The sequence below is a fragment of the Cyprinodon tularosa genome, unplaced genomic scaffold (genome assembly GCF_016077235.1).
Source record: "Cyprinodon tularosa strain WSP-4 unplaced genomic scaffold, ASM1607723v1 ctg189, whole genome shotgun sequence".
Taxonomy (NCBI): domain Eukaryota; kingdom Metazoa; phylum Chordata; class Actinopteri; order Cyprinodontiformes; family Cyprinodontidae; genus Cyprinodon; species Cyprinodon tularosa.
Genome location: NW_024038669.1, coordinates 3324881 through 3338370, shown reverse-complemented (window position 1 = coordinate 3338370; position 13490 = coordinate 3324881). Strand labels below are relative to the sequence as shown.

Here is a 13490-nt window from a genome sequence, read left to right as displayed (position 1 = left end):
TTACTGGCCCAGAATAAAGCAAACATCTTAAACTAAAGCAAACAGCTATTCAAAGTAATCAGTATAAAAGTAAGCTGTTAGCTTGACTCTCCAATGATAATTTAGGTCTGCATCTGCAGAGACTGAGATATCCACAGATGGTTATGACTGCTGTCACTGGAGACAGGATACTGACTATCCATAACTACTAAACAGTTAATTTATTCACAGACTGCACACAGACGAAGGGTCACATGGTCACGATATCACAGAAAAGTTATTCAGTTGAATATATTTTTTGTTCTGTGCATTACACAATAAAACAGCTCTTTTCTTAGTTTATTTCAGTAACCTAGGGTTTTACTTCTTTTATTTTCTCTAGCACATAAACAGTAAAAAGGTATGTTCAAAAGCAAACAGTAAATAAATAAACAGCTGGGTTTATAACCTGATTAGTATGAATTTTTTGTACACATCAGATCATGCATTAAAAAAGTTTTTGCCTTTAAATACAGAAGTAAACTTCATCAGCTACAGATGTATTCAGATATTGGTATCAATTATATTAAAGGGAATACAAAAACCCTCTGTCTTTGATGTGTTATTTTCGGTGTCATACTTTTAATGAAACCATTGTACAAATGCTACATTATACTGACATTAAAATGACTAATGGTAGTTCATTTGTCAAGTACTATTTGTAGTGGGCTGCGCAACTGTTCACATAATCTAGTTTAGCGGCACACTTACAAAGGTCACAGCTGTCACATAATAACAACACACACACATAGTGCTCTCAAGTTATCTACAGAGGCCATGTTATCTCATGGTAAGTCTCAAGCATTCCAATGTAATGGATGGATTTATCCAACATGCTGTAGGATTATGAGTTTAGATAAAACATATCTTTTTTTAAATGTTTTTTAAGCATGGTCCTTGTTAAAGGAAGCACGATGGAGCCTGCGGCTCACCAGCCTCCATGGCCCCATATTGTCATTCGCTGGTGATCTTTGCATCCAAATATCCTGCCTCTGTTAACTTGAAGTCCTCTGCTTCTTCAGAACATCATAGATGTCATCAGCTTTGCTGAGGCTCTCAAAGAATGGGATAAGATCCAGAAGCTCAGTGTCCGACATGTCGTCAAACCAGGAGACGACGGGAACCTGAATGTTTAAAGTTGTGAGAAAGAAAGGAATGAGAAGGTCATTTTAGCAGGTTGGAATACTTAGCGATTGAAATTTACAGACTACATAATGTATATATAATGTACCGCGTTGTCTGGATGGAAGATGTAGGAGGCTGGGGAGTTGTCTATAATGATGACCCTTTTAAGGTCTCTCCCCAAACGACTAAGATCTTTAACATAGTTCCCTTTGTGGTAGACACATGCCTCTCGAAAGAGCCGACTTTGGAAAGCTCCACCTTTATCCAACAGGTCAGACACAGGATCTGCATACTGTAGTGGAAGAGAATAAATGGCTGTTAAGACAATTCTTTGTAGAACAAGCCAGAAAATCCAAGGAAACTACTTGAACACACTGCAGCTTTGGTAGCATTCATACTGATGTAATATCTGCTGATATTTGACCAAAAGTTTCAGTCCATTGCACAAATGTTTCCTCAAAAGCTGTGTCACCAGAATACTTCATATAGTGAGAAATATTCTGATGTTTTAGTCTCTCTCTGTCTCCACATAACCATGTCTGTATTTTGATGTTTAGTGATTTAATTTCCAATGCAGTATTATTAGAAATGACAAAAATTCTTTGTGAAATTGTTTTTCTACATTAGCTTACATTTACTACATTAGATGGGAAAAACTAATTTTTATTCAATTTTAAGCCTTTGTATATTTTTAAACATTTGTTATTGCAAAAATAATTGATATTTCTTCAATAGTTTCCAGGTCATTTGACCCACTGACTCCAAATATATGTCAAACTGTTCCACTACTTTAGCCAGATGGGGCACACTCTTTTTATTCCATTTCAAGCCTTTTTATATTTTTGGCAAGGTGGGGGAAAGGATTAGCCTGACGTAGTCCTACTCAATTCTAGTCAGAATATGAGTCTGATACTGCTCCATAGAGCTGTGATTATGGGGCGTGTTTTGAACGAACCAGGAAAAAAAATGCCTCTGCACTCAATTGGATAGACCTACAACTAATAAGAGCAACAGAGTGTGTGACGTATGTTAAGCGATGCATAGTAGTTGTCAACAAAAATCAAGCAAGTGTGCAGTTGCATGCCTAGAATAAGAAGATGAGCCTTGATCACGTTTCTCTGTTCCTCTTTTGAAATTAATTTGCTGTCGATATCTTCTAGAACAGACCTAATAGCAGAATCTACTCACCTCAACTCTCCGGCGGCAGCCATTGTTGTTGTCACCCAAGCGCGCTTTGGTCACGTGGTTGATTACGTTACTGTTGATCATCTGTCCATCATCGTATAAAGCCCGCCCTGACAATTTGATTGGCCCGCCAGATATTGTGCTAGCATACTCGCGCTACTGTTGAGCAATGCCAGACCGAACTTCCCGACCTCAAACGTTGTGGGCGGGACTAAGTTCGGAATAGCACCCAGGCTAGGAAAGGATACCGGTTCGGTCGCTCCCCCAAATGTCCTCCTTTTGAGAAACCCAAATGTGGTCACCCTAATATACCACTGTGATTGTTTGCTAGGTCAGACCAATTTGACGAACAGCGCGATTTAAGACCTGAAATAAGTTCAGGAAAATAGGTTCTTATTTTATTTATTAATAGGTTTCTTGCACTTACTTGATTTTGTTGATGTTTTTAATAGTGAACTTAAAACCTATTTGTTTAAGAAAGCAATTCCAGTACATTTAGGGTAGTTTTATAACCATAACTTTTGTGACTGTAAATGTATTTTATTTGTATTTTAATTTTATGAAGCACTTTGTGACATCTATGTCTGTGAAAGGTGCTATATAAATAAACATTACTTATTTACTTACTTATAAGCACCAGTGCTTTACTACTTAGGTGTCTGTCTGCTCATCACATAATGTTTTATTTGTAAAGAGTCAAATAAAAAGGCAATTTAAAGATATTCTTTTAGTAAAAACATAAATGTAACTCAGAACCATTTGTCATTTTGTTTCAAAATTAGTGCTGAAAGACTATATTGTTTCCAGTATGACAGTAATCTCTGGAGGAGTAGGTGAACAAACCTTGGATAAGCTTGCTGTGAACAAAACACATTCGAACATCTCCCCCATTCTCCTGAGGAACTCATCAACATGGGGTCTCTTCAGTACGTGCACCTGGACATAGACACATAAAGAACATCTGTGTGAGATTCCCATGAAATTGGGAATCTGTGCTACTTTACAAACATGCAACAGACCTATTGTTATGCCATGTGAGCTGTTGATTGGATGTCTTTATCTCTTGTTTTAATCTCTTATCCTTTGATCTAATTCTACCATGATGTTGGCAGCCTTGTTTCTGAACCAAGTCATCCAGAATTGGCTTTCCCCACTTTTACAAGCCAATCCTGGAGTACTTGAAACAGACCCAGGCCCAATTATTATTATGTTTTAATAAGGTCTTTCTCTTCTAGAAGAAACAAGCACAACAGACTACAGTTGGCATTTACGGCCTGTAGAGTGATGTCCCTGCCACTGAACCCTGATGAGCTGGGTATAATATGTGATACATATTGAGATTGATGGCCAGTATTTCTGAGAAGTGTCGCAGGCTCTCCTTATTTTATCGGGACACTGAAATAGGAACCTACTCCTTGGGGCCATCAATATAAAGAGCTGCAGCCCTGCCAGGCCAATAGGACAGAGACTTTTATGCTGTATTTCTTAATACTGAACACTGCATGGAGCTAATAAAACAGCAGGTTTTTAAGCCAAATTCATGTTTTTGGGGTTGCAATCAAAATAGACTTTAATTAGTATTCATTTTTCAGTTTTAAGCTCTATTTTTTTCTAATAAAGAATGGTTAATGGTAACTTTTAAAACAGCATAGAATGATTCAAGTTCCTACCTGATGAACAACCCCTTCAATTTCCACTGGAATGATAAAATCTGCATTGCTTAAAGGCTGGTGGAAAAGAAAAATAAGCAACATCATTATAAAACAATGTGAAAATAATATGAATTGATTCATAAAGAATTTTAAGTGGTGTAGTAAAACATTACAAATGACAATTTATTTTCTTCAGGTAATATTGAAGCCATTTAAGCCTTGTTTATAAATCAGTAAAACACCAGTGATACAAAATTACTAGGCTAAAAAAATAAAAGACTGGCTGTGTGAATTCTCAGTATTTGAATTGCTCTTCTCAAATGTTAAATCACTTCAAGCATGTGCTATATTTGTGGTGTTGTGAGGTCATGCAGAAATAATTAGTTTTAGTGTTTTAAACTAGATACTATGTTTGGTCGGTTCAGCTTTGCTTGAAATGATTGCATGTAATTATTCTGCAAAATGAAAGTGCAGCATATCATTTTTAAATAATAATAAAAGTTTCTGCAATGGTTTGCTGGCTAGTGTGCCCATAAATCAGATCTTTTTGTGTCATAAGGAGATAAACCAATGTAAAATTATTGCAAATAACTCAGGTTTCTGCTTTTGTTGCTTTCTTTGAATAAAAAATAATGACTTTGCACTTAGATTTGCAAATGTATCAGTCACAATTACAGAGAACTAAAACTATTTTTGCAACATATTTCAAGATAGTATATCATGAATGTCAGTCAGCCCTTCCAAACAACTAACAGGCTCAGGTACAGTAAGTAAAGCTTCAATAGTGCAGACAGAGGGTATGCACAATGTAGTATGATCACAGACAGTAATTATCTAGTCCTTTTAAAGACATTTAAGTAGCTTTTGAGGTGTTTATTAACGAAGAAGAGCCGAAACGGACACAGCTTTAATTGGGAGTTATTTTTCCAACCCTGTTCATGGTTGTTCTTGCATTTATGACTTAAATTCAAACCCTAATGCTGACATAAAGAGTGACTTTGATTTCTGCAAAAAACAATTGAAAAAATCACGACCCCATTCTCTCGCCTGCCAATGTGTTCCTTTAAAAAGGATGACTGAAGCAGTAACTGTTATACACAGCTGTGTTGGTGGGAAGAAATAACCGACCTCTCTGTCTCTTAATACACTCTAAAATCTATGTAACCAGCACCTGCTTTGTATATCTCCGCACCTTTTCTCTAGCCTCTGTTATTCAATTAGGGTCAGTTAAAATGCATCACTAATTACCTATGGTTCTTTATATGATTATATAAAAAAGTATTTCTAACAGCTAGAAATGTTTTTTTTGGTTGGTTTTTTTAAGCAGCTGTCTGCTACCAACTCCTTTCCTGTGCCACCTGGTGCTTTTCTCAGTAACTGTGTCAAAGCAATAATGAGTTTAAATATATCTCTTCTGTTGAATGCGAGCTCGGTGGAGTCTGACCATCTCTACAAACACCTAATAGCAAGATCCAGTGACACGCTTCAGGAGTGCCTATGACTTGGCAAGGGTTTAAATTGGGAACATTTATTATGCTGCAGGTTTATATTAGTTATTTTATCATTTATTTATTTTTTTGCTTTTTTCATGCAATGATTTCGTTTATATAGACTATAACAACATTTATAATCATTTTACACTTTACAGTTAAAAAAAATCGTACACATATTCGGCTGTTTTACATCCTTTGTTTTGTTTATTTTTGTTTTGAGATTATGCCTTGGACGATTGTTTGACTTAATTTCTTATTTGATTTTAATAATTCCTATAATATTATACCTTACACTAAATGTATTAGATTTATTTTATAAATTTGTACATACAAGTGTTTTAGAGCATGACATTGCTTTTCATTTTATGTCAGTTTACTTTAAATACTCATTAAATTGAATATGCTCATAAAGACTCTCAGTCAGTGGATTGTTTTTTAAACTTTTACGGAATTAAATTTAATACTATTTCATTTAATATAATTTCCCCTGCTCAAAGGTGTGCTATGTTTTTAATTGTGTAACTTTAATTTAACAAATTTGTTGATTTTTCATTTGTTTGATTTTTTTTTTTTGTTATAAAGTATTGTATGAAATGTTATTTATATGTTATATTTTTATTAACACCATATTTTTGTGTGCACTCGCAATGTTGCATGATTTTACTCCCTAGTAACAAAAACAGCTAAATATAATTTTACTTTCTCTTTTTTAAATGGGAAATCTATTTATAACTCAGAATAAATATAAAAAAATCCACCTTTATTAAAGTAGATTCAATCATTTTCATCACAGTTGGCTACTTTCAGTTCTTAATCTGCAACCAAACTCGTAGACAGTGCGATGTTCAACTGAATTTTAGTATCTGTTTTATATACGAAATGGAGTTTATAGAGCTTGATCTTGTTTACACATAGCTCATAGCCATATCCAGTGACATCCTGTAAGGACAGTCTGTGACATGAGAAGGGCTTAAACCACGTGGGTTTCATTACACACTTTATCACGATACAAGAGACCGCACCTTTTAAAATTGACAACTTCCTTCTCTCCCTGCTACCATTAAAGGAATTAAATGTAATAAAACAAACAGCAGAGAGGAATAAAATAACATTGCCACAAATTGGTGACCCCCTAAAATATATATATAAGTGCTTTATTCTTTCTGACATTCATATTTATATATACATAAACATATTAATACGGACAGACAGACAGACGGATGGACAGGCAGGCAGGCAGACAGAGTACTTATATTCTTCTTAAATACCGTTTCATAAGGACATTTGATAATTTTAAATGTATTATTAATAATTTTATTATTTATTTATTTAATTTACTAATAATTTATAATGTAATAGTAGATTTACTGTAATTTGAGCCAATATAAATACAATTATGGAATATAATATGCAATGGATGAGATCCTCCCATTTATGAAATTTATCATACATTATAGCCCTCCCAATACAACAAAGATCACATGACAATGATTGTAAAAATTATCACGTGACCCACTGGGGGAGTCCCAACCTCTACTTTGGGAACCCCTGACCAAAACAATTAATTCTGCATTTAAAACAAATAAAAGACCCTTAATCATATACAAGAATAAAAAAATAAAAACCCTTCGGTGTTCCTTGTTTCTCCTTTATGGGATCATAGTAAGCTGTAAAAATGGGCCCTTTAGACTACATGGTGGATCCGCTGTTTAGCATCTTTGCATCGCAGCTGTAATCACCAGTTAAAACTTGAAGCTGGGGACTTTTTGTTTGACACTTGCATTTTCTTATGCACATTTTAATGTGTGCTGATTACCTGCCCTATTATGTATGTTCAGGCTTTAGTGTTATTATTTATTTTTATCATAATTTTCTTTTTTTTGCCGTGTGACAAACTAGTGACTTCTTAATATATATTCTTCCTCTTGCCTGGATAATTTAGGTGATATTAGCGAGTAGGAAAATTTAGCAGTATACTGAATAAAAATTAGACAAATTATAAATGTCAGAAGAACGCTTAAAAAAATAATGCTTAGTAAGTAAATGGTAGATACAAAATGTTAAAACATAAACATTTGTCAAATTATTACATTACATTAAGATGATTTAAGTATACTGCAAAAAATTGTGTTTTTTCTGAGGATGCAGTTTATGGTTATTGAAATGAATACTTATTCTATAATTTTAATCTTTTAGTACAACTAATAATTTGTTATGTATATTATAATAGATGCTATATTTAGACAAAAAAGGAGAGTATAAAAGTATTAATTTCTTCCCTCTCCTGTTTTGTACTTGTAGCTATAGAATTTTGTTTTGAATATTAATTTCATATTTAGTGTTTGTTCTATCATTATACTTATTTTAGCATTTTTTGAACTAAAGACATACATTTAAATGTCAAATGACTGAATGTTTAAGAAGTATCATTTTTTTAAAAGATGGGATAACTGTAAAAACTAGTATGCCATTAGAAGTTAGTTAAGGCAGCTTAATTAGTATAGTGTCCTGCCTTTGTTATGCCACTCTGCAATTCCCCAGTGCTACGTTTAACTTGCTAAAATTTCAAACCAAGAGAATACATTTTCAAATGCAATACATTCAGTTTCAAACTCTTAAATCCAGTTTAAATTTAGTGACATTCATTTGAAAAAATAAATGCATGCAAATGTCATGATGTTGGCGCAGATGACTGCCTTGATTACTAATTTCATTCACCTGTCTAACTCTGCCCGGTTTCTCATTACTGCTCATCTGATCCACCTGCTCCTGCCTCTGGGCCAGCGTTGCTTTAGTGTTTCTGATTACCTGATCCTGACCTCTTCTGCCTCTCAACCACTGAGCCTGCCTGCTCCTCTCTAATCTTATTGCCTTACCTGGCTTGGACCCCTGGCCCTCTGTGCCTGCCTGTTCCTGTACTGATCTGTTTGCCTGATCTGTCTTTGGACTCCAGTTTGTTCTCCGGTGCTACAGCATCTGGGACACTCTGGATGGCGCCCGCCACATCTTTTTGGTAGCCGACTGGCTTGAACCAAGTTCGTTCTCTGGGCACGGACTAAACTGTAAAACCAGGTTAGCGACTCATGCGTTCATAATATCTCTGTCATAATATCACTAACCTGTGCTTCTCTTCTGTAGAGGTTTCTGCTAAGAAGACCTACCCGCTGCCACTGCAGATCCGCAGATCCAGTTTTAATTAAATTCTCACTGTGTGTCTTGCCTTGAATACTGGGTCCTTCTGTTCTGAGCCGTCACAGCAAATTTCAATTACATGAACATATAGTCAGTCAGAACAATTTAAATTTATTTGCAAATGGCCGTTGGCTTTTTCCCCATATCAATGCTCTACGTGCAGGTGGAAATAAACAAGAGTTCATGCAGATGGCTAAGGCAGAAGTATGCTAAAGGCTGTGGCCTTGTTGAAATTGGGTACCTCTTCCTCCTACTCAGTAATTTATTCATCTGAAATCTAAAATGCAATGAAAAACAAACCCAAGCAAGACAAGACAACAATCAAACAATAAGTAAAACATTGAAATTGCCTCACTGTTGTCGCATTGCATCCTAAAAGCACTTGACATTCTTTGAACACCAAACAACAAACGTTTCAGAATTAAAACCTCTACAGATCATAACATGCTAATCCAGCACATAAGTGTTGACTTAAGCAAAAAAAAGGAAAGGCTTGCTGTTCACCATTACAATGCCTATCTAATATTTGTTATTTCAATGTTAAACTCTGTTCTTTCTAGGAGCTTTTTGTCTCTGCCTAGTTCTTTACCTAGGACAACATACTGGGAGGAGCATTGCCCAAGCTACTCCTGTCAACAACATAATGTTATGGATGATACAGTTGGTCCTGCCTTTCAGTCCTGATTCCTTTGTAGCTATTGCTTTTGCTCTAGCTTTTAACAGAACTACCTGTATGTGCTGTCTTTCATCCCATTAATCTAAAAACTGGCTCTTAGTTTGTCTGCCCAATTGGGTTTCTATCATGGACAAAGTCATCTATGGAGCTAAGCTGCCTTCTCTTTCATAGATTTTAATCAATGTTAATGTGTTCCTTTAGTGTGCATGCTAAGACTTGTTAAACCCCCAGTTGTTTTTTCATACTTAGCCTGGTATTGCTGGAGGTTTCTTACTGTTATGGATAGTTATCCTGTACAATGTTGCTAGATAAATATTCAGTAAACACTAAGGTAACTAAAAGGTCAACCGTACAATACGAGCAATGGTTCACTGACTTTATATGCTCACCCAGTAGGAGTTCATTCTACAAGATAGTGTCATAATTCAAAATGCTGGGTTTCCTTAGAAAACATTTCAAAGGCTCTGTCTAGATGATTGGATTTAATTGACTCTGTGAGGGGCCTCAGGATAACAAGTTTTTGGATTGACGCTGTATAAGTACAGATCATTGAAACTGAATTAAATCATTAGAAGGAGGATCAGACCAGCCAGCTTACCTTAAATGAACTATGCACTAGTGTCTCATCCAAATCAATGACGACGCAGATCTTTGCTGGATCATCGGGTGCTGATTGTGAGAGCAGTGGTTTTGCTGGAACCTGCAGAGAAACAGAAAGTTGAGGACTAAAGCCTGAATGTGGGAAAGTGAACAAAAAGAATTTGACTTTTAACATCAAAAGTATAGACAACCATGGAACCTAGCATGACATGTTTCAGATATCAAACATCCTTGGATGTGTTTTGGTGTTTCAGTGAGTGGTTACAAGAGATTGAATCCTGCAGCTGTCCCCATGCTGATGGAGAAGGTAAGTATCACCATGTCATATCTTCTCCTTCAACAAGTGCATGGTGGTTCTGTATTCCCAATGTACTACTGCTGCTAAAAACAAGCTGGTGTGACCAAACAGGCCGCCTATGACCTAATGCAAGAGCTTGGCATTGCAGAGTGCGATACTTAAGCACATACAATAGTTGCTTCCTTTCATAATAAGACACAGTTACTGTAGATGGTGAGTCTGGAATTGTTCTGGGTTTATCAAAGGTAATGAAAAGTAGCAATCATGAAATATGAGAGTGTTCTACCTGCTGCCTTGGTGGGATGCAGTATTCACATTCGCATCGCTCAATGGATTCATCATCACTCTCTTCCTCCTCCTCCTCCTCTGAATCCCTGCTTTGTGTGGCCTCAAGCTTTGAGACAACACTGTGAATAATACCCAGAGGGGATGTTAGTTCTTGCAGTTCATTGTCAGCTTCTGAACTTTGTTTCTTGGGAATTATTTTGACAACATTAACTCCTAATTCAACTGATGACTCCCACTCTGGCCACACTTCGCCATCTTCCAGGTATCTATCAAATGAAATAGTATCTTCCCTTTCATTCCTGAAAGCGTCATCATCAGCTTTACCACTACTGTTTTTATCAGTAGAGCTGATGTTCGGTATAAACTCATTTAAGGGTTGTGTACCTGAAGACTGAATGCTTCTAATCTGATAAGCATAGTAATCCTCAACCCCTGGTGAACTAAATTCTCCAGATTGCTCTGTATCTATAAGTGCCCAATAAGGCTCCATCTCTGAACATGAACAAAAAACATCCATTTCCAGGTCCCATTTGTCATTTTCATAGTCTTGGAGGTCAGAATTTATGTCCAAATCTTCTTTAAATGTAGCTTCACTAACCAAGTCTTTGTTCTCACTGGCAGAGATGGAATCTTCATACACATCGCCCTCAACAGAGATTTCTTTGGCACAGGGTGCAAACGTACTCTCCTCTTTGCATGTATCAAAGCAGAAATCGGGTTCTTCATCATACTCATCGCAAACTTGCCCATCAAATCCCCAAGCTTCATCATCACAACATAACTCATCATCTTCAGACTCCTGATAATACTCTGGATAAAGACCGAAGGTCTCAGAGTCATTATCTTCATCCTTTGTTGAACTTGATTCAGATTTTATGGTCCAGTCTTCAGACTGGCTCTCCGAAACACAAGAGTTTGACTCTCTCTGGTCCAAATCTTCCTCCTCTGAATCTTTAGATTGCTCATTATTTTCTGTGGGAGTTAATTCAGTTGCCTCTTCAGTCAACAAATCCTTCTGTTGCTCTTTGATCACATCATTTTTCTCATCCAGCTTTGGGGCTATTTTGACCCTTTGTTTCTGAGCCTCCTGTTCAAGATGGAGGTAGTAGTGAATATCGCCCCCGTCAAAGCAGGAGATGTAATGCTGCTTTTGCGTAAATCCCTGTCCAGAGGGGTATGCTCTGTCAAATAAATCAAAGTAATCCTCAATGACAGCATCAAGGGTGAAGCTTTTCTTCTTTTCCTCCTCGCTAGTCTTGATAATGCTTGAATCTTTTTCTGCATCATTCTCTTCAAAAGATTCCCACTGCATTTGTTCATCACATGAATCATCCTGAGCAGCTTTATCAGATTCCTCTGATGAATCGGAAGAGGGATCAGAAGGTAGACCATCTTCAAGACAAGACTTAAAGAAATTAGAGTCATCTGAAGACAGGTCTTCCTCCAAGTAGGACTCTACATTGTCCTCATACTCACACTGCTGATGTGGCTCATCCTCAGAGTCATCTTCATAGAACTCACCAATGTCTGTGCAAACATCAGCAGTAAAAATATGTTCGCAGTTTTCTTCTTCACCAACATCACTTTCACAGGTGTCATCAGGTGTGTCCTTTGATGATAAGGCATATTCTTCATCGCTGACTTCCATCTCGTTAAGTTCATAGCTGGCATCCTCTTCATTGCTCTCATTGTCTGTGTATTCAGCTTCAGCCTGACTTTCATTTTCGGAGACGTCGGTAAGGCAGGTTAAACACTCCATTGAGCTGGAAATGTTTTGTGTTAAACTTTGCTCTGAATCCTCTGTTGGCTGGTCCTGCTCAGTGTCAGAGTTCACACACAGTTGATCCACAGGCAGTTCAAGGTTTTCTGTGTGTTCAGACACAAAAACAGGCATTTCCAAGTCTTCAAAATTTTCAGAGGTCAATTCCAAGTCATCAGGCTCATAATCTGTACACTCCGACTGTTGATCAGAGGGCTTACATGGCTGAAATAATAGGAGGTGTTCTGGAAAGTGTTCACACCAAAGGGTACTTTTAGAGGCTAAGCTATGATTAGCACAATGCTCTGGGGACTTGAAAGCTTTAAAACACTCACAGGGTTGAGTACATTCATCATATAGTTGGCTTAACCCTGTGCACTCAGTCTCTTCGAGGGTCTGTTCAGATTCAAAAAGTCCATCTGCTGAAGAATATTCCTCAAAGCTCTCAACAAGTCCTTTACAATCCGTGTATGGTTCAGTCAGCTCTGTGTTCACGCTGCAGCTCTGCATATAAAGAAGAGGTGGGTCCATTCTTGCGCTTACACTCTGCTCTGTGTGTTCCACAAGGGCCCTTATGTCCAGTTCAGCACTTCCCTTTGAAGAGCTGCCTAAACCAGCAGCTCCCGTTACTTTAGAGACTGCACATTGTCCAGAAAGAATGGCTTCAGTGGAAATCTCCCCTTCTCCACTGACTTTCCCCTGCTCAGTGTTTTCCAAATACATTGCAAAAGAAAATTCTCAGCTTGGACTAATAGTCTTTACTCATTAAATAATCCAAACTCCAGCTACCTGCAAGCTCCATTAGGAAAGAGGATTGAAAGAGCTGAGACCATGGCTGGTCAGGGAGAGTAAGTGCAACAGAAGCAGCAGCCCTTCACGATGACATGACAGGTTGTCACAACCAAAACTGAGACTTGACCCTCCCTCTGCCAGACAGCAAGCAATTTATTTTGGGTGCTTGGAAAGACGTGACAAATAACTTCTGGAATATCAAATCTCTATAAAAGGCTGAAGTTAGGCATAAATCTGAAACGGACACCTGAGAACATCTTGAGCACTTGAGCTTCAGACTGAAGCTGAAAGAAGGCACGTTGTTTTCCGGGAGAGACGTTGCTTCAACCAGAAAGGCTGATGCTAATTATCCTTAATGTGAATAAAAAAAGAGTTAGTGATCATTCAATGGCTTAAAAACCAATTATTACAC

At 37.1% G+C, this 13490-nt stretch overlaps 1 protein-coding gene across 1 annotated transcript; it reads right to left on the bottom strand.

Moving 5' to 3' along the window:
* Positions 1-317: 317 nt before the first annotated feature.
* Positions 318-13201, bottom strand: LOC119782126 (dentin sialophosphoprotein-like). Its single transcript, XM_038282932.1, has 6 exons — positions 10526-13201; positions 9940-10041; positions 3999-4055; positions 3172-3264; positions 1250-1435; positions 318-1142 (listed from the first exon to the last, which is right to left on the bottom strand). The coding sequence occupies exons 1-6, from the start codon at positions 13007-13009 to the stop codon at positions 1014-1016; spliced, it is 3051 nt and encodes a 1016-aa protein (XP_038138860.1). The 5' UTR covers positions 13010-13201; the 3' UTR covers positions 318-1013.
* Between the last annotated feature and the right edge of the window lie 289 nt (positions 13202-13490).